The 21,266-nt window shown below is 38.4% G+C and overlaps 1 protein-coding gene across 1 annotated transcript; it reads right to left on the reverse strand.

The window, feature by feature from the left end:
- Window positions 1-210: 210 nt before the first annotated feature.
- Window positions 211-21,260, reverse strand: cfap52 (cilia and flagella associated protein 52). The gene is made up of 14 exons (XM_055201167.2): window positions 21,104-21,260; window positions 20,702-20,901; window positions 20,402-20,538; window positions 17,940-18,068; window positions 17,559-17,658; window positions 17,357-17,473; window positions 16,045-16,145; window positions 15,797-15,967; window positions 15,527-15,675; window positions 14,098-14,243; window positions 2,212-2,363; window positions 1,809-1,911; window positions 1,151-1,262; window positions 211-732 (listed from the first exon to the last, which is right to left on the reverse strand). Exons 1-14 carry the CDS (start codon window positions 21,162-21,164, stop codon window positions 557-559), a joined length of 1,854 nt encoding a protein of 617 aa, XP_055057142.2. The 5' UTR covers window positions 21,165-21,260; the 3' UTR covers window positions 211-556.
- Between the last annotated feature and the right edge of the window lie 6 nt (window positions 21,261-21,266).

Consider the following 21,266-nt stretch of genomic DNA (forward strand, 5'->3'; position numbering starts at 1 on the left):
AAGATATCCATATGACTTTGAATCTGACCAGATTTAATTTCTAAAAATCTGACGAAACACATTACTGACTGATATTACTGACTTAAATGTCTCTACTGTTTATAGGTTGTTTTTTTTACAACTGTGCCTCTATGATGAGGGACAATTTGGGATAGGACCCAACCCACTCTTTAGAGATTCTCTTATGTGATACATTAGCGGACAGTGAAGTTGGAGCTCTAGACTGCTTTATTGCGGTCAATTGACAAGAGTCAGAGATGGTAAATGGTACTATAAAATCTCATTAGGATTTCTGTAAACTATAAGGGTCCCATCTATATTTTGGTTCTGTGACAGTAAAATAATTCATTATACAATCATGTTTACCTGAGGATTACAGTAGTGCCAAATCACTTAAAATGTAACAGTCTACATGCATTTGTTTATTAAATACGATAAGTAACATTAATGTAAATTTCAGTTGGCCTAAACAAAACATTCTTTGCCTGAGACATTTAATTTATTGTCGGTATGAAATATAATCTAGACAGAAATGGCATCAGAAGATCTTCAGTTTCTATGAAGTTTGTGGGTATCTCCACCTTAGGATGGCTCCATCAGCGCTGGTGCTGACAATATATTTGCTGTTGGGACAGATGCTCACATTTGTGATGCTTCCACTGTGTCCAATGCCAATGTGGGTCACTTCACCATCTTCGTAAAGCCAGAGCTTTAGTAGTTTATCATCTCCACCTAAATGAGTAAGATGTTTAGTTGTCAGTTCCCTCTAACACATAAACGTAAAGATTTTAACCAAAACTGGGAACGTTTTTTTATGTAGTCTGGCTGTAAGTTTACATGACCAAGTTTTGGGGGCCTGAAAACACAAACTTTTGAAGACGGGTATTAAAGTGCAAGTTTTTGTAAATGACCCCTTATCGTCTTTACGTAAACCACAAAAATGTAAATCTGTATATCATGGTGACATTGATTCAATATTACGATCAATAATTATTTTCTCTATATTATTGCACTGGTATAAATCCATCATATGTGAAACAGTTTACTCTGCCACCTGTTGTTACTACCACATCCATCATATGACAGAATGTGTAAAGATGCATGACTCAGTGAAATACAATGTATGTTAAAAACACTGAGAGGTACGTACCAGTCACGAAGTATCTTCCATCTTCAGAAATGTGTATGCCGTTTATAGCCCCTGACAAGGAGCCGTCAAGTTCTCTGATTGCAGAGCCGTCATAAACCTCCCAGTAGCCAATCTGTTAAAGTTTGCATACAGGTGTTTTGTTTATGTCTTTTCTTGCTCTAGATTTTATTGTATGTTAAAAATGTGTGAAACATATTCTTTCTTTCTTTTTTTTCTTTCTTTCTATTAATTTCTAAATGAAATAGATGGTGCCAAAGGCCTGCTAAAACAGATGATAAATTCAGAAAACAGAGAAAAAGAGTGACAGACAAATAAGAAAACATTTATGCTGTTGTCCAAATTACGCTGCACTTTAACCAATTAATAATGATGTAATGGATTATAATGATCCAAAAACAGATATCTGTCAAATGTGCTTCATGGACACAAAACAAACATTGTGCAAAAAACAAACACAATGTAAAATAAATAATGTATTTACACAAGTTACATAATAATATATGACTTACAGTATAAAGCCTATTTTTATTGTACTTCATTGTCTCTGCCTGACCGTTCACTCTCTTATATATCATTCTGCTGTATTTTCCTTCTACCTTGTCACATTACCCTCATTTCTTTCAAACACACAACAGTTAATCTTTTAATAGTCCTGTACCTTTCGGTCAGTGCCACTGGTGATGATTTGGTATTCCTCAGGGTGGTAGCACACAACACTGAAGAGGGTGTTGGCCAAAACCATTTGATTCCTTACAAACCTCCTGAATGTGAAGTAAGAAAAGCCCAAAGAGAGAGGTAAAATATCACATCTATCGGAATATCTTCACATAGCAAATCAGCACTCCGAAAGTATGTCCGAGGTATATGAAGGTGGTTGATTTTAACTTTTAACACATGTCAAGCTTGTGTATAGAGAAATAAGAAGAAATGTTGCAGTCTTTAGGGCATATGCCCAGTTTGTTGACATTACATATAGTCTATAAAAAAATTGCATAATCTGACATAGTGACTATTGTAACTGACAAAAATATTGCGTAGTCTAAATCCAGCTGTAAACTTACACCAAGTCCCAGATGATGCAGGCTCCATCAGAGCTGGCCGTCACACACTCCTTATCATTACTTCTTATCTTAATGCAGTTGACGGTAGATTTGTGCTCCTTCATGATCTCAATGAGTTTGTATGAGTTTTGAAATATTTCCCAAACTCTTACCTAAAGTAAAGAAAAAAATCAAAGGTTATATATACAGAAGTTTCATGTCTCCTATATCAATCCACATTTAAAGCAACAGTATGTATTTTCCATGTAAGATTGACTTCTGGCTCCCCCATGTGGTTGAAAAATGCAACAGTGCCTGGTATCAGACACTCTTCTGCAGGCAGGGGGAGGGGAGGGGCTGTGTGCTCTACCCAACCACACGACTTTCAGAGTGTGTTTGTAGCAGCTAGGAGGCTGCTCAGGTTGCAGCAGCAGTAGAATTCATCCAGTTAAGAGTTGTTCTATCACTAAAATAATTTTAGAGACATTATTTAAAGGTCGAAAAACTACATAGTGTTGCTTTAATAAAAGCACATAAAAGGCACATAATAAAATAAGGTGTAATAAACATCTCACTGTGAACTATGTGGTGCTTTTAATGTGTTTTAAGACAAGCGCAAGTGTAAGTGCAAATTCATCATTCAACATCACTGCTGAGTATTTTCTCCATAAAACTGGAGACGGTCTTATTCATGCAGTTTAAAATCGCCTTTGAATCCTACGTCACAAACATGTAGCCAATCACATTAACACAGTTGAACCATGGATCAGTAGTTTGAGTTATAGATATGAAGTAATTACTGTGACAGGTAAAACTTTTACATTGCTATTACGATGCTGAAAGTTTTCATAAAATTCTTGACTACAGTGGGACTTTAAATTCAAATCAATGTCTCTTATTTATGTAATAATTTGCCAAGTAGCCAAATACAGGAGACATTTTGGGCTAAACTAACCTATTAAGTCTGGTTGTTATTAGTTTCCTAATAGAATAATGAAATAAGTAATACTAATGTGAAGTAGTACAATTTTTAAGAATTTATTTGGACTTTTTATAGGAATGTATTTTTTTTAGTATTTGTTTGAGTATTAATGTTTGAGTATTTTCCTTTTTTAGATTTGTAAAACACTTCAGCCAACTTTTAGCTGTGGGAATCGAACCACCAACCTCTGGGTTACAAACAAGTCTGACTCTCTAACCACTAGGCCACGATGCTTGGACAAAACAAATCTGTAAATCCCGGTCACTTTTACCTCCAATCTGTGTTAGCTTTCTAAAACCATTATTTAGGCTTCTTGATGCCATAACGTTGTTGTTGACATTTTATATGGTATATACCCGAAAACACTGTTTCGGGTGCGCCTAGTGTTAAGGTCTTTACACACCGGGACGTTTTTCGGGCGCGTTTGTCGTCGACGTTTAACGTCTCGTGACTCAAGAACGAGCGCCAATGTGAGTGCGCACACCCACGCGAAAAGCGCGACGCGCAAAAGCGTCATTTTCAGAAAAACGCCTCGGACGCGTTTTTTTGGTTTGACGCGGCGCGTTAAAAGTTGGCCGACCAATGAGATTGGCGCTTTTGTTCACGTGCCTGGCGCTGCTGAAGTTCCAGTAAAACACGACTTGGCGGCGCTCAAGCACAAAATGGTCTTGCGGAGCACGTGGAACAGGTAAACACACAAAGAAGATGCATCGAGGCTGTGGAGGTTTATGAAGGTGTCGGAGTTCCTCACATCATCGGCTGAATTTCGAAGGTAACGTGATATACATTAGAACATTACAAAACATAGCTGTGTGGGTTATATGATTAGATTAAACTTTATTGTCATTACACAAGTACAAGGCAACGAAATGCAGTTTAGGTGCAAAAGCAGTATAAAAAGTGCAGGGTATCAATAATAATTGCTTAGGTGCAGGATTATGTAATACGATGTAAACACTTATGGGTGGTACTATGAACATAATATACAGAAATGTACACGTGGATATGTACATAATAAACTAAACAGAACAGTAGTGAAATTAATATTTAAGTAGTGCATGAATGAATTTGGATTGTAGTCAGTTAATAGTGCAATGGCTTAAGTTATTGTGAATAGTTATTTTAATATTCAGTACACAGGGGTGCAAATGATGCAATTCAAGTAGTCCAGCAGTGCAAAGAACAGGGAGTATGAAATAGACAGTCCAGTAGTGTATTGAACAGACCAGTAGTGCAAATCTACATTATAACTGTGCAAGTAATAAAAAATTATTATTGGTGCATTACGATATGTAATGCACTGACATTGAACACTTCATACCATGTCATGTTCCCTTCATACCATCACATGTTTTGTTGTTTGCACCATAGTATTTCATTGTTTGTAACTGGAACCTGTTGTACACAAAAGTGGACAATTACACTGTTTCATGTTCAAAGAAAAATATTTGGTTATTATATTCATTGCTTTTTCCTAACCCCAAATAGCTTGGAGAAATCTTAAATGCAAGCCAAACCAAAGGTGGGGTTTTATGAGGTTAATTTGTGTTCTGTGTTTAGGTAACATCTGCTGCATTTGTTCAGCCAGATAAAATACCATGAATCTAAATTACATTTGTAATCAAATATTGACCTCATGGATATCGTGGCATGGCCCTCAGTGTGAAAGATTGTTTCTGATGAAAACTAAATTTATCTTTACAGTGTTCACAGCAATATTTCTGCTAAAATGATGTGAGCAAAAGTGAGGAGGCCCCAGCAAGCACGTCTTCAGGATCATCCAGCACCAGCCGTGACAAGGTCCAATCTAAACAAAAGAAAACAGTCCGAGACGAACCTCTGGAGATGTACTTCTTATCAAAAGATGCTACAGGGAAAAAATTGAAAGCGAAGCACAGAAGAGAGAAAGAGGAGCACAGAAGGACCGCTCTGCCAGTTTTGGGTCACATCTATAGATGTTTATTATATACCATTTTATTTAGTTTTTTTTTATGTTTATACATTCAAGAAATACAGTTGAACATGTACATTTCATATATATGTTTATTTGCACTACAGTTCACTTAGACTTCTATCATTGTGACTTATTTGCTCTACAGCTCTGCCAGTTCTTGTTCACACAAAATAATGTTTATTATATACCATTATACTTATGTATTTTAAGTGTTTATACATTGAAGAAATACATTTGAAAATGTCTAATTTCTAAATGTTGATTTGCACTACCGTTTAGTTGCACTACAGTCATTGTGACTTTTCTGGAGTGGACCAACATTTCTGAATCCTGTTTTATTTGATTTTACTGTCATGTCTCTGATTGTTATTGCAAACTGCAGTTCATTCACAAAAATAAATGTTTGATTAAAAAAAAACTAATTGTAAATAACGTGACATTTTTGCACTATGCATATATTTGTACATTAGTATTGTTGACCTCTTTTTGTAATAACTACATACCTAATTATTGCATCATTATATTTATAGGCAACACTTACCAATTTGCAGGAGTAATAACATTTTTGGGCACAACAAAAATGGTGGTTCCTTGTTCTACCCACCCACCCTCTATACAACGAGTATATTGGTAAAAATGATCTTAAATCTTTAGCCAAATCACAAAATACAATACATTTGGCAGGAAATTTGAGAAAATTGTTAACAGAGAAAGTGCTTGTAAAAGCTTGGTTAAAAGTACACACATCGGATCACCCATTACCTTATATTTTGTGAAAGAGTTTTAATTTTGATATAACGTGTTCTATTAAAAATAGTTAATTTTATGTGGAGATGCTGATATATTAACTGATGATAAAAGAATCGAATCAAATAGATTTCATTTAAAAATGTATTCAAGTTCACGGAGATATTGTTTGTACAAAGATTATATATTTATTCAAGAGCCATGTTTGTTTGTTTGCTAGTTAACCAAAAATCGTATATTTATGAATGGTGACTACACGCGAGTGTAAATACCGTCTCTCTTCTTCTGTGTGACAAGTGAGTGTCAGAACAGACGCATAACGTCTCGCAGCGCCGCCCTGTGAACCGGCATATATCTGTTTTGTATTAGGCGCCATCTACTGTCCAGGGAGTGAATTTGCACCTCACTCGGCTCAGCGCCAGTAAAAATCGTTTGGGTGTGAAAGCAGAAAAACGTCACGTTAAACGTCGACGATAAACGCGCACGAATAACGTCCCGGTGTGTAAAGACCTTTAAGCGTAATACACATGGCTCGGTTCCGACTTCAGAGTCAAGGCGGCTGACTAACTGGGTGACTGTCAGGCGGCATAGTCACATTCGGCACCCAAATCAAGTTCCTGTTTTAATATCAAACAGATTTTCTCCACTCAGCAATACACCGGCTGAGACGTCTGTTAAAGGTGCCCTGGTTATTGGAGATTCTATACTCAGGAACGTTGACATTGAGGCACCAGCCACCATAGTCGATTGTATACCGGGAGCCAGACCGTCTGACATTAGATCCAAACTTAAAGTGCTGGCTAAGTTTTCTAAGATTGTTATTCACGCCGGCACGAATGACACCAGACTCCGCCAGTCGGAGATCACCAAAGATACTATTAAAGAGGTGTGTGAAATTGCAAAAACAATGTCAGACAATGTAATTTGCTCTGGTCCCCTCCCCACCTACCGGGGGGATGAAACTTACAGTAGATTAGTGTCTCTTCATGGCTGGATCTCAAAGTGGTGCCCTCAGCATAACGTAGGGTTTATAGACAATTGGAAGCCTTTTCGGGGAAGACCTGACCTGCTAAAGAGAGATGGCCTCCATCCGTCTCAGGAAGGAAGTGCTATACTCTCTATAAATCTGACCAATAGTCTTACTTTTGATATTGTCTGACTATCCAGGGCCCAGGTCAGGAAACAGACAGATCGGCTTACCCATCAGTCTGTTAGCTGCCTTGACATGTCAAGATCACATATATCCCATCACATACAGCCTTTTTTTACCAGAGTACCAACATCAACAAATAAATACAGAGCACCGTTTACCTCGTCTCGTACAAATCTTATTAACATAAAATTAGAACACAATACATTAACAGATGAAACTCAAATGTTAAAATTCGGCCTTCTTAACATTAGATCGCTTACCAATAAAGAACCTATTATCAATGAAATAATTACTGACCAAAACTTAGATGCACTCTGTCTAACAGAGACCTGGCTTAAAGCAGACGATTATATCAGTTTAAACAAATCCACCCCACAAGACTATTACTATAAACACATTCCTCGTCTAAAAGGGAGAGGGGGTGGTGTAGCTACAATATACAACAAAATATTTAAAGGTGCAGTGTGTAAATTTTAGTGGCATCTAGTGGTGAGGTTGCGAATTGCAACCAACAGCTAAGTCCACTGCTCATCTATCGCTTTTGAAACACACAGAAAAGCTACGGTAGCCGCCACCGGACAAACATGTCATCTTTGGAGACAACTTAGTAAAAAAGTTTGTCCATTAAGGGCTTCTGTATGAACATGGCGGCACAAAATGGCGGCTTCCATGTAAGGGGACCCCCCGTGTATGTAGATAAAAACGTCTCATTCTAAGGTAATAAACACATAACGGTTCATTATGAAAGGTCTTTATACACCCCTGATAATATAGTTTTATAGATTATTTTGCATTTCTGTCAATAGATCCTTCTAAAATTTACACACTGCACCTTTAACGTAAACCATAAATCCGAACTAAAATTTAATTCGGATGAAATAATCCTGTTAAATATGGAAATAACTGATCGTAACAACAAACAGCTTTCGTTCATTTTAGCTACCATATACAGTATAGGCCTCCGGGCCACCACACAGATTTTCTTAAAGAAATAGCAGACTTCCTATCTGAGCTTACAGTCACTGTAGATAAAGCTCTTATCGTTGGTGATTTTAATATTCATGTGGATAACCCAAAAGATGCATTAGGACATGCGTTTATGGATGTTCTAAATTCTCTCGGTATTACACAAAACGTGACAGGGCCCACGCATACTCGTAAGCACACATTAGACTTAATTCTGTCACTCGGACTCAATATTAATGACATTGAGATATCACCCCAGAGCGATGCCGTTTCAGACCATTGCCTTGTGTCATACACAATACTTCTAGATAGGATCACTCAATCCACAACATGCTAAATATTAGCCAGAACAATAATGTCCACCACTAAAGATAGCTTTATTAGCACTCTCCCAGACCTGTCTCAAATGAAACATGTAGTAGATAACCGTGAAGAAACGCCAGCTCCATGGTATGACCATCATACTGCAACCCTTAAAAAAGTAACTAGAAAAATGGAAAGAAACTACCGAAGCACAAAGTTAGAGGTATGGCGTTCAGCATGGAAAGAGAGTGTTCAACACTACAGACAGGCTATTAAAACCGCCAGATATACTTATCTCAGTACGCTTATTAAAGAAAATCATAACAACCCTCGTTTCCTCTTTAGCACTGTTGCGAAACTGACTAGAAACAAAGAACAAACAGAAACCAATAGTAAACTCCAACACAATAGTAATGACTTCATGAACTTCTTTACTATCAAAATTATGTTTATTAGGGCAAACATAGAAACTACGCAAGCAGCCACAACTATACCCAAAAGTACATTTACCACTAGATTACCATATGAACATCTCGAGTCATTTAAACCTACTACAATAGAAGAGCTCTCTAAATTAGTAACGTCATCCAAATCATCGTCCTGTATACTAGACCCCGTTCCCACAAAATTACTAAAAGAGGTATTTCATGTAGGGTCAAACACGGTCCTAAATATCTTTAACTCATCTCTAGAATTAGGATACGTTCCAACAGCTTTCAAACTAGCATTTATTAGACCGCTCATTAAAAAACCAAACCTCGACCAGGGAGATCTCAAATCTACCTTTTCTTTCTAAAATATTAGAAAAAGTAGTGGCAAGCCAGCTACGCATATTCATAGCGAATAATAATACATATGAAAAGTTCCAATCAGGATTCAGGCCCCACCATAGCACAGAGACAGCGCTGCTTAGAGTTACAAATGACCTCCTATTAAAGCTCCCGTTCTGTCTGTGATTTTGAAGCTTTGATTGTGTTTATAGTGGGCAATATAACATGTGTTCGTGTTTCACGTTTAAAAAAACGCGGTATTTTTCACACAATTTACTTATCTGTATAGTGCTGTTTTCACTGTCCTCAAAACAGGCTGATGTCTTCCTTGTTATGTGAAGAACCTCCTTCAGAAATACGTAACAAGTTCTGATTGAGTAGTTTGTTTAGTGTGCTGTGATTCGAAAGCAGCTTAGCTTAGCAGAGCCGTTTAGCCCGAGCTGACGTATTCCTGTGGGCGGAGTTTAGTCAACGAACAGTTTTACTGATGTCATTAAAGCAGGAAATAGAGGGCTGTAGTCCAAACCGGCCGTTCGCTGTAGGCTTTTAAAGAGGAATTCTATTGAAGAAAATATATCGCCTGGCAGTGAACTTTGAGCTTTATCATTTTACAGGTATTATTTATTCTATTATAGCAACATTACACACTAACTAGGGTTTAAAAAATGGTATCAGGAAGAACGTGACCTTTAACATCCGATCGTGGTGAAATCTCAATCCTTATATTACTAGACCTTAGTGCAGCCTTTGACACAATAGATCACAGAATCTTACTCAATAGACTAGAAAACTATGTTGGCATCAGTGGTCAGGCGTTAGCCTGGTTTAGATCGTATCTAACCAATCAATATCACTTTATGTAAATGAGGAACAGTCATATCACTCCCCCGTTAAATACGGCGTACCTCAGGGATCAGTTCTAGGCCCTATCCTATTCTCGTTATATATGTTACCTCTAGGAGACATTATCAGGTGGTGCCATCTTCCACAGTTAAGAATTTAGGCGTAATGTTCGACAGCAATCTATCTTTCGATAGTCATATCTCCAACGTCTGCCGCACAGCATTCTTCCATCTTAGAAATATCTCAAAAATACGCCATATGCTGTCTGCATCAGATGCAGAAAAGCTTATCCATGCTTTTATGACCTCTAGAATAGACTATTGTAACTCGTTACTCGGGGGATGCCATTCAAATCAGGTAAACAAGCTACAGATGGTTCAAACCGCCGCCGCAAGAGTGGTTACTCGATCTAAAAAGTATGACCACATTACTCCAATTCTGGCATCTTTACATTGGCTACCAGTTAAATATCGCATACAATTTAAAATTTTACTAATCACCTACAAAGCCTTAAATGGCCTAGCGCCCTCGTATATTAAAGAACTACTATCAGAATACAATCCATCACGTAAACTGCGCTCACAAAATTCTGGTCACTTAATTATCCCTAGAATATCAAAAGTGTCTAAAGGTGGTAGATCCTTTTCCTACTTAGCCCCTAAGCTCTGGAATGATTTACCAAATAATGTTCGAGTATCAGACACAGTCGATCAATTTAAATCTAAACTTAAGACATTCTTCTTTAACAAAGCATTCACATAAAATGTCCAGTAAATGTACTTTTCCCGCAGTAGTTATTTTGTCTAGAACAAAGCACTCACACACCTCATATGGGTAATATACTATTGCCGCAATAGTTAGCCTGTCTGGAACCGAGCTGACTTAAACCACTATGATGTATGACACTTGCATTACGTGTGAACGGCCCCTACGCTAATAGAACTCTGTTTTTGTCTCTCTGTCTCGTCCTCGACCCTGAGGACAATGACACAAACAGACCCAGTTCCTGTTGCTGTGAAGGTCATCGCACCACTGATCTACTGGCTGTCCTTCAACGTGATGCCTAGCCGATGCGCGACCGGCAACCACCGGCTAAACCAGTTTAACCCGCTTACCCGCTTCCTATCCCTACCGTATCTATATATATAAATATATTAATTTCTCCCGAGGGTTTTTGTCCTTCTAGGAGTTTTTCCCACCGGGTTTTCTCCTAGGGTTTTTTTTCGTCCCAGGGAGAGTCAGCTTAGCACTTTACTGTATACGTTACATTATTAATACGCTGGGTTGTACGGTTTAACCTTAGCCGCTATATTCTACACCTTATATTATCTATTGATTGTGTTCTCCTCTACATCTACTCATGTAAAGCTGCTTTGCAACAATTAACAATTGTGAAAAGCGCTATATAAATAAAATTGAATTGAAAAAAAATGTAATTGAATATACATTACACACCATGTATGTGGCTGCATAAAATGCTGTGTGGAAAGTGTCCTAAATTTATCCTATGATCATTCCTATAATATTTCTTAGAAATTATAGGTAAGAAGGGTGACGTTCTACTCATGGGCCAACGTTTTCCAGACATGTGTGCTGTCCTGCTATAACAGAATGAGTGTGCCGTTCCCCTAAAATTATGACTATAGTATAAGCTCACTGTGAGTGTACCATGACTTCACGTTGTGACCATGATATGGGCGCACAATGGGTGTGGGTGACCTCGCATCGTGAGCTGTTGTCACGATGTGAGGTCACAGCACATTCATTGTGCGCTCATATATGTTCACGGTGTGAGGTCATGATACACTCACTGGCCCTCATTTATCATTCTTGCGTAGAAACGGGCGTATATGTTGGCGTAAGATTATGCTTACACTCCTCTCACCGCCTGATTTATGAAACTGTGCGTACCGTTGATATTCAGGTGTACGCAATATCTGCCCTTCATAAATGCCGCGGCCGAAAACGATCGTCATTAGAATAACAAGCCCATATAAATTCAAGTCTCCGCCTCCCCCGCGCCCTCATTTTACGCCATTGACACACGAAAGACGGCAAAGAAGAGAATCCGGGGAAGTGAAAAGAAACAAAATTGTTTTATTTGGGAGTTTAAAGAGTGGTATTAAAGACACATTAATAATTGGATGACAATTTGTAATATTCTTATTATTTTTATTATTAATTGATATTTAGAAGAATAATTATTTATTATTATTATTATTTACTGTTGCCTACATCTAAATTCTATGTCTGCTTAATGGTTCAGTTAATTTTTTTTAAATAATATTTTAAAATGATGTAGTAATTTTTGTAGTGTGTTGTTCTGTATTTACATAAAGTTGTTTGTTAGCTGTATCTTAGATCCAGTTTGATACGGAGCTCCGGATATAATTCAAATTAACAATTTGTTGTCACGACATCCACATGTTTTAGCTAAGCTAATTCATAATTTGAAGTAATAATAATTGTAATAGTAATTACGAAATATTATAATAATTAATTCCAAGGAACAAACTGTTGAATATTGGGAACAAATTCTAAATTTATGGCCATACTTTAGACTAAATAAGAAAAAGAAGTGTCCATAATGTAGCATAAAAAATTATTCGTGGCCATAATTTTGTCCGCATGTCATATCATGATCGGATTTACGGCTCCATTCAACACAAGCATTTAACCTTACCTCATCTGTATTTATTTATCATCGAATGGTACGTAACTAGCTTACCTTTTAATGCATTACCATGTTTTCGTAGCACATCCTTGTGCTTTCTTGCAATGTGCCGCTTCAGATTCCAGGAAGAATATTTGCTAACTCTTTACAGTCTCTCCGCAGTCCCTTTCAATTTTTTCTTCCTGCTCAATCTTAACTTTGATTTTTACTTTACATTTATGTATAAGGCTTGAATTCCATAACTTATTGCTAGACGTTTTTACAGATTCTCGAACTAGCAAATTATCAAAGGGCGTTCTGGGTTCAACGAGCGGTGCTGAGGGAGCGGAATTTTCGGAAAGGCGCTTTGATGGTAATATTACCGCACCGCTCCCACTAAGCTCCGTTCACATGCTCGCTCTGAAACATCAGGTAAAGCGCACAGGCTCTCAACTGAAGGAATACATATGCATACAAATCAAATGCTTTGGTAAAGTCTCACAAATTAAACATTGAACATTGTTGCATAAAAATAAACACTGAAGTTTATAATTACTATGTTTTATTTTTACAGTGGGTCATAATATATCATATATTTTAGTTTGTCAGTGCGTTTTGTGGTGTTTGGAAGTGTTTGCGCATTTCTGCACTAACTCAAAATGTGCGTACACCACCTCCTGAGCAGGCGTAGGATTTGAGCCTACCGTACGCCAACGTCCATATTGATAAATCTCAAAGTCACCGTGGTTTTGGGTGTACGCAAGGTGTACGCTGGAAATTTGGTGTACGCACTTTTGATAAATGAGGGCCAATGTGCGCTCATATCATGGTCACAATGTGAGGTCACGCCACACTCAGTGTACACTCATACCATTAATTCAACATTTTGAAATCACAATGAGCTCACATATAGCTCACACTGTGATTATCACGGTATGAGAAGGGTGTGACGTCACTATGATTATTGCGTAATCTCACGTGTTGACTGGGTATCGTATGAAGTCTTTCTATTAATAATCTGTTTCCTGTTCTTCCCAAACAGAGTTTGGAAGTGTATCTTGCAGTCTAGTGTAAAGTCAGTATTACTAATGGTTTTGGACAAATATCATATCATTTATTGTGAAATATTTTGAGTGTCGGTCTGAAGTGCAGCGGATTGGCAGGTAAGTGGTCAGTCTAAAATAGATAGGTTAAATATTTGTTTAATCTCTTGTTCTTTCTGCCATGATTGTTCCGCCTAGTTTGCCTATATATACGAGCAGCTCAGGGTGCACTGTTAGCTTTTACTTAATCTGTAATAAGACATTTTAATTCCATACATACGCAATGAAGTAATGGTTTCAGGGCTATGACATATGACATCAAGGGTCCTATGTAATTGATCTAAGCGCATGGTCTAAAGCACACGTGCACTTAATGCTGCGTTCACACCAGCCGCGATAGAGGCGCCAAGTGCGAGTGATTTCAAAGTTAAGTCAATGTGAAGACGCGTTGACGCGTGTCTGGAGGTCTCGCAGTGCAAATTATGTGCTGTACCTGTCCTTCTCCACCTCCACTGACAATCCTCTTGCAGTCACTGGTTGCTGCTATAGCAGTCACCCCCATACTGTGAGCATTATGAATGATCAACCTCAGCTTTCCACTCTCTGGAAAGAAAACTCGAATCTTCCCATCATCCCAAGCTAGAAAAAGAATTTATAAAGAATACTCTTTTAGCTGCAATCAAATTGTATTCAGTGAAGCAAGCAAATGGGAAAAATGTGAATCAGTCACAAAATCAAGGAATAAAAGTGAACTAAGAAGCAAGTCTGAGTTAGTACGTACATAAATAAATAAATAATATCTCCTTAAAGAACAATAGGGTACTCACATCTCTACTCGGGCCCAAAAGGATAGTCATTGTATTTTTGAAACACTGAAACAAAGCTTTCAGTAAGCCCCACCTAAACTTCTTGTTTTAGGGGCTGATCACACCAAAAGCGTGTATGGCAGTTGCAGGCGCCTTTTTTGAATGATATTTTATGGGCAGGGAACGTTTGCGTGCTGTTTATGCGCGCCGAGCGCCTTGCGGTTTTTGCCGCCGGTCGCAGCATGGGCTTTTGAGAGCGGAGAAGCGCCCGACATCATTCGCGTCTTTCCATGGTCCAATCGAATGAGGGGAAAGGCGGGCCTTACGTTGTGTTGTGGTTTAAAAAAAGGCAGTGCGTCGTGCCTTGAGTTTCCAAGCGTTTAAAGCGCGTTTGGTGTGATTAGCCCCTTATGTGTCAACAAATTAAAACATTTCAGGGGGTCCCTAAATTTTACTGACTGTGACATTCACAAGCAGATAAACAAATAAGGAACTCAGATGCAAAATTTGCTAAACACCACCTCTGTCAAAAATGACATAATGATATTAACCAAATGCTCTCTGCACATATTATACGTTTATAACATGTTTTTGTTTAAAATCCCCTTAATCCCGGCAACAGGTCATTCAGAAATACCGGTTTGTTGGCAGAATCAAGGGGGTCGCACACCGGACATGCAGCTCAGCGTTGCGCAGCACTGGGTTGATTTCATAGGACAACTGTGAGGTATCGTAAACCGGAAGTGCAATTAAATAGCGTAAGCTTAGTCAGATAGCGTCTACTTCAAAATGCAAAATATATGTTAGCAGCAAATGTTAATCGTTAATGATTTGGGACAAATATGATGTTATTTAATGTTAAACTATGTGAGTGGAGTTCTGTGACGTGACAGGGATTTGAGCAACTTCCTGAGTCGTAGCTGGGCACGGCGGACAGGCACCACCTGTCGGCGCCGGTGTGCGTATACTCGTATAAATTTTTTAGAACGGCGCGGTGCTGCGTGGGCTGAGCTGCGTGTCCGGTGTGCGACCCCCTTAAGAGTCTGCTAATAATTTACAAGAAAACATGTCAGACACACTTAAGAGCTTTTCAAATCATCCTGTATGAGTACTAACCACTGAAGATGCTCCTTCCATCCTTCATAAAGCCAAGAGCATTGCAAGTTATGTTGGGCACCAAAATACGCAAGAGCTCCTTGGAAGACTCAGCATGCCAGACCCGTATATCTTTCTGTGAACAGGTGGCAAAGAGCTCCGAAGTCCCGCTGTTGAGAAGAAGATATAAATAATAAGAGAGGACCTCCTTTATTAAAGTCCAGCGATGCAACGTTTATGCCCAGTTGAATAAAACACAAAGCATTCCACTGAATTAAGTGTATTACTCACAAGGGAAAGGCCACATCCTTAACAGCACTATTATGATTTGTGGCAATAAGCTCTGGTTTAAAATCAGTGTAACCCAAAGTGTAGATCTGTGCTGCTTCTGTCCCAATGAAAATCTGCTGCCCCTCTCCACGCAGACCCACTGATGTCACCCCTCCTTCCAACTGAACACTCCTGTCACAAATTATTTGTTAAAGCAAGTTAAATAAGAAGAAGAACAAAATAAAAGAGAATGAGAGGTTTTTACACACTTAATAGTTTTGAAGTTCTCTCCCAAGCACATGGTTACCATGCCATCTCCTGATCCGACTAAAATATCCCCGGTCTTTAAGACTTTAAGAGTGTTCACTCCCTGTAATAACAAAAATAAATTTGTGAAAATACTTTTCTCAAGAGACTAGTTTGATCTTCTTGTCCATGCAAAAGGAACATACATGGCCTGACTCAGTACATCAATACAATATTGTAAAGGAAAATGTAGCAATATTTTAAACTAATTTACCTTTAGGCAGTGGCAGCCAGTGACTTTTTTTAAGGGTGCATGATGCGAAGCTCGTCACAACATGTATGTAACCCGTCATATGTGTGGTTCGTCATTTCAAAATATGTGTTCTGGGCGTCAAGGGAACCTATGTGCATCACGTGTCTTGTCAAAATAAGTGCCTGCTGTACACAAATCTAATGCTGCGTTTACACCAGCCGCGGTAGAGGCGTCAAGCGCGAGTAATTTTAATGTTAAGTCAATGTGAAGACGCGTTGACGCTCAATTCGCGCGAACGAGGCGAAATTGCGTCTGCCGCGGTACACGCAAATGATGTTTTTTGGGCATTTTGCATTTGACACGAATTTGCGGCTGACGCCCTAGTTGAAAAATTGGAACTTTGGCGGATTTTCGCACCGCGTTAACCAATCAGTAGCCAGCTTGCTGCTGTGGCAGCAGCCCCGCCCGGAGTCACTAATTCAACATGAAGGAACACTTGATATTGTCCATAAACAGTCACCCCGAGCTATACGACACGAATAAAAAGGACCTTGCTTGGAAGAGTGTCAGTGAGGACATTGGGCAACCTGTTAAGTTGTAATACACATTTCACTTTTGAGTCACGTGACATTTATCGACCCGCGCCGTTTATTTTCCCCCGCACAATCAACATCAGCCATCTTGCAAACAGACAACCGCATAGCACTTGCCCCTCCCACAAGAAGCAGATTTTGCCTCTGACGCGCGAATGCATTCAAACTGTTCAAGCGGCAAACTAGGCGTGGTAGACGTGGTTGGTGTAAACGCAGCATAAGGGGTTTATGGTAAAAGAGACGCTCGTGTTTGGCAGATAATCTCATGCGTAATCAGAGTTTACTGTTAGGGAGTTTCTTGCGAGTATTTTGTGAACGTGAGCGTCTCTTTTATCATAAACGGTTTTGGCGTGTGTGCAGCGGGCACTTGTTTTGACAGAACACGTGATGCGCATGGTTCACATGATGCAAAGAACACATATTTTGAAAATACACTCCAGAAGTCACCAGCTGTCACTGTCGCTGGGTAAAGTACAGCTTAAGATTCACCTTGCTGAATTTTTGTTTAACGGGACCACAACTGTTGAGCAACCTGGTCTTCAAGTTCACTTTCAGAATATCCCCACTAGTTGTTCCACAATAGAAGAAACTATCATCTTTATGGATCTGCAAAGCAAGATAAAAACATGTTTGGTGATATATATCCACACATAAGCCATATAAATAACTCTCATAACTGAACCAAACTCACCTCAATACATTTGACAATTCTCTTAAGTTGTCCTGTTTGACATTCTGTGGCTCTGATCTTTCGGTTGGGCAAATCGAGCTCCCACACACGTACAGTTCCACTTTAAAAACAGCACACCAATTCAATTTATTAAAGTAATATACATATATATTTCTCTGCGTACATACGGTATTTGTAGTATACAGTATTTAATAAAAATTAACTGATGATGTAAGATGTTAGGGTGAAGGGTTGGGTTATGATTTAATTCATTTGAGATTAAGTCAACTTTATTATACTTTATAAAGGCTGTATGATTTTTAATAAATGTATGGTTTTAATCTAAACATGTAAACGAATCAGTGCTCATATATTGAAAAAGGACCATAAAGTTAAACTTACTTCCCAGCAGACACAAAGATTTCATCACTTAGATTGGTGTACTCTACGGTGAGGCAGTGACCGGCACTTTGTGCTGAAGCAGGACTTCCACAGATCGCCTCCTTAGTCTTGATGTTCCACACCACAATACTAAAACAATAAAGTAAACAAGCACTATTAAGGAAGGACATTATATTCTTCTAGACAAACACAGTATTAATAACCAGAGCAGATTGGTCAAGGTAATTTTACTGGCATGGTACATTTATATTCAGTGTGCGAATTACACATTGGTTTTCAGGGGGAATCAGCTCTCTAGCCAAGTGTGTTGTGATTGGTTAGCCGCTTGTGTGTGTTGACCAAAAATGTTACATCCCTTATTATTACGGGTAGTTGCATTTGCTCAGACTAATTGATCAGTTCAAAACGTCAGGCGATTGCTACAGACTCTATCCCACGTTTAGTTGTCTCTTTTTAGAACAAGTGTAGCCGAATATCGATCCCCTTACGAAACTTAACTACACGTAACTATATATATACCGCTCATAAATGGCTGTGGAGGCCTGGATTCAAAAATGCTTTTTCATATGTCATGACTGAAAAGGTACCCCTACTATGCTTTAAAGGGGACAGAGAATGAAAAACCATTTTTACCTTGTCTTTGTTGAATAATGGTAGTCTACCCGCATTCACAAACATACAAAAAGCGCTAAACATGCTAAACATCTCAGTCTCATAGAAATTCCTCTTTTAGAAATGTCAGCCAGAAAACAGCCCAATCTGAAAAACTGATGCTTATGACATCACAGGCATCTAACTGCCCATCCACTTTAAAATAATTGGCTACATTTTTTGAGTGGCAGCAAAGTCAGCCAATCAGTAATGAGATTACAAGTTAAGCCAGTAGGGGGAGCCAAATAGGTGCAAAACCACTTGTTTAAAATCCCCCACCCTAATAGAGCTTTCTTAGAGAGGTTTTTAGGAAGCTTCTAAGGCATTACAGACCCAAACAAAAAAAAATTGTCTACATGTCACATCACATAACAAGAATAAATACTCTGTTCAACCATTCTATGTCACCTTTAATACTTTATTTTTGCCTTTAACTACTAAAATTCATTGACAGAAACAAATGAAATATTTTCATTTCTTCAAAAACCCCAATATGTAATACTCATTTTAACCTATGGAGGCCGCGTTCTGAAATTGATGAGGTGTAATGGTTGTTGTGAAATAGTACTACAGTTTACTATAGTAAATACTATGGTATCTTCTATAATTTTCTATAGATTTTCTTACCTCTCAAATCGCCTTTATTTTGATCTTTTTTCATTATTGTTTTCTGTATTCTTCATTTATGTTACTTCTCTGTGAATTTTTTTATGAAATGCAGACCAAATTCCACCATCAGCTGTCTCTGTGTGCGTTTATAAAGGGCCGTTCACATTAAAACGATAACTGTAACGATAATTATATTAGCATCCACACCACCGATAACTTTATGCCAATTCACTCTCGGGCCGCAGTACTTGCGCAACAATGGCATTAACTAATATTGCATATTTCCTTTAATAAAAATGCTTATACAATAATTTTTCACATGTCATTAAATATGGGTATAACGAGCAAATGCCCCTTTTTGCATAACTCTAAACAATGAATCGAGTACTTTGTGTAATCTAATATCTTACCTTTTGGCATAGTCAATAGAGATGCGTCATAATTTGAAAACCACGCCCACCGGGGGGAAAACAATCCAACCTTCTCCATTGACTTTGTATTGCGAGAGGCCGCCTCCTTGTCATTTCTGGCTTATAACAAAAAACAGAATAATGTCTAAAAGCTGCTGTGTGACAATATGTACAGCTAACAAGCCAAAGAACCCAGAAATAAGTTTTTATAAGCTGTCGACCCCCCAAAAAACGAGCGTTTAAAGACATAAAAGTGGAAACAAGCAACTTTTGATAGTACTTCTATTAGTAGACCTGCACCCACTAGAGGGAAACGTAGTCTGTGATCCACTTTTATCTCCTTAAAGGCTGGGTTTTACGGCTCGACAGCTTATAAAAACGTATTTTTATAAGAAGTTTTTTGGCTTGTTAGCTGTACATATTGACACACAGCAGCTTTTAGGCATTATTCAGTTTTTTGTTATAAGCCAGAAATGAAAAGGAGGTGGCCTCTCGCAAAACAAAGTCAATGGAGACGGTTGGATTGTGATAAAAAATAAAAGGGCAGCCTCTGATTAAAAAATATTTATCAAGTTTATTAAAACTAAGACTTTTGTACTGTTTTTATTTTCACATTCATATTGCCAATTGCTTTTAAACCACACATGTGTTTATAAACTGGGTACCTTTCAACAAGCATTTGGAGGACACTTTCGTGCATTGAAGCCATGCATTTTTATGAGCATGTGTGTTCCCTGGATATCAAAATCAGAAAACATTAACGGCAGATCTGTGATTCCAGAAGAAATTTACCTGGCGTCATCCTGTCCCCCAAGAGAGACCAGGTACTTTTCTTTAGGGGAGAAGCTAAGATCTTCAACTTTAGCTTTGTGGAGCACGAGACGGGCATAAATCTCTTGCTTCTCATAGTCCCAGATAATAACATCAGCCTGAGAAAAGAAAGATTCATCTATTTTGAAATGTCACTTCACAAATGTTTAATGTATTGTATGTTAAGATCTTCCAGTAACATCTCTATAATGTTTTTACAAGTCACGTGTCAATTTAATAGCAGTACTGAATGACCTGTGTTTTAACTTTACACCAGCTCACCTTAAAGCCTCTAAAAGTGATCTGCCCCGATGCAATATAGCGTCCACTTTTTGACACAGCAATGCAAGAGACATTGTTTGTGTGGCCATGGAGGAAAGCTTGCTTTCCACTCTTTAGACTTTTAATAATAACAGTGGAGCCCAGCGGGTATATGAGGTGTTCTCTGTCTGGGTGCACTTTGAGTCCAGAAAACACATCCCCTGCAAAAACAATATAAACATGTTTGGTAAAGAGCACGTGTACACTTGAATTTTTTTACATATTAACAAAAACTGTTAAGTACAGCACACGTTTGGTTTCCGTTCAGTCGGTTTAAGTTGAACGTTTTCGGAGTTAAGTAAAGCGAAGTAAATAAACGTCTAGACAACAATCGAATGCGATAAATGTCACATTTAACCTTACCGTTGAAACCAATAACTGCCTCTAGCTCCAGTTTTGGGATCTCTTGCGTGTCTTCTGCCATTGTGATACACAACTTGGTTCTGTCGAAAATGCTGCTGGTTGTCGGAAGCCAAGCAAAACGTAACCAGGCAACAGTAGCATTCAGTGTTTGGTTTCGTCGCTT

The sequence above is a fragment of the Misgurnus anguillicaudatus genome, chromosome 2 (genome assembly GCF_027580225.2).
Source record: "Misgurnus anguillicaudatus chromosome 2, ASM2758022v2, whole genome shotgun sequence".
NCBI classification, from domain to species: Eukaryota; Metazoa; Chordata; class Actinopteri; order Cypriniformes; family Cobitidae; genus Misgurnus; species Misgurnus anguillicaudatus.

Excerpts from the sequence above, each read along its gene's own strand:
- cfap52 (XM_055201167.2), bottom strand. The coding sequence starts at position 21,164 with ATGGCAGAAGACACGCAAGAGATCCCAAAACTGGAGCTAGAGGCAGTT. Across the intron at positions 18,069-20,401 it reads GGGGGACAGGATGACGCCAG|TATTGTGGTGTGGAACATCA; the intron begins GTAAATTTCTTC and ends TTATTGTTTTAG. Across the intron at positions 2,364-14,097 it reads GTGGAGGTGGAGAAGGACAG|GTAAGAGTTTGGGAAATATT; the intron begins GTACAGCACATA and ends TCTTTACTTTAG.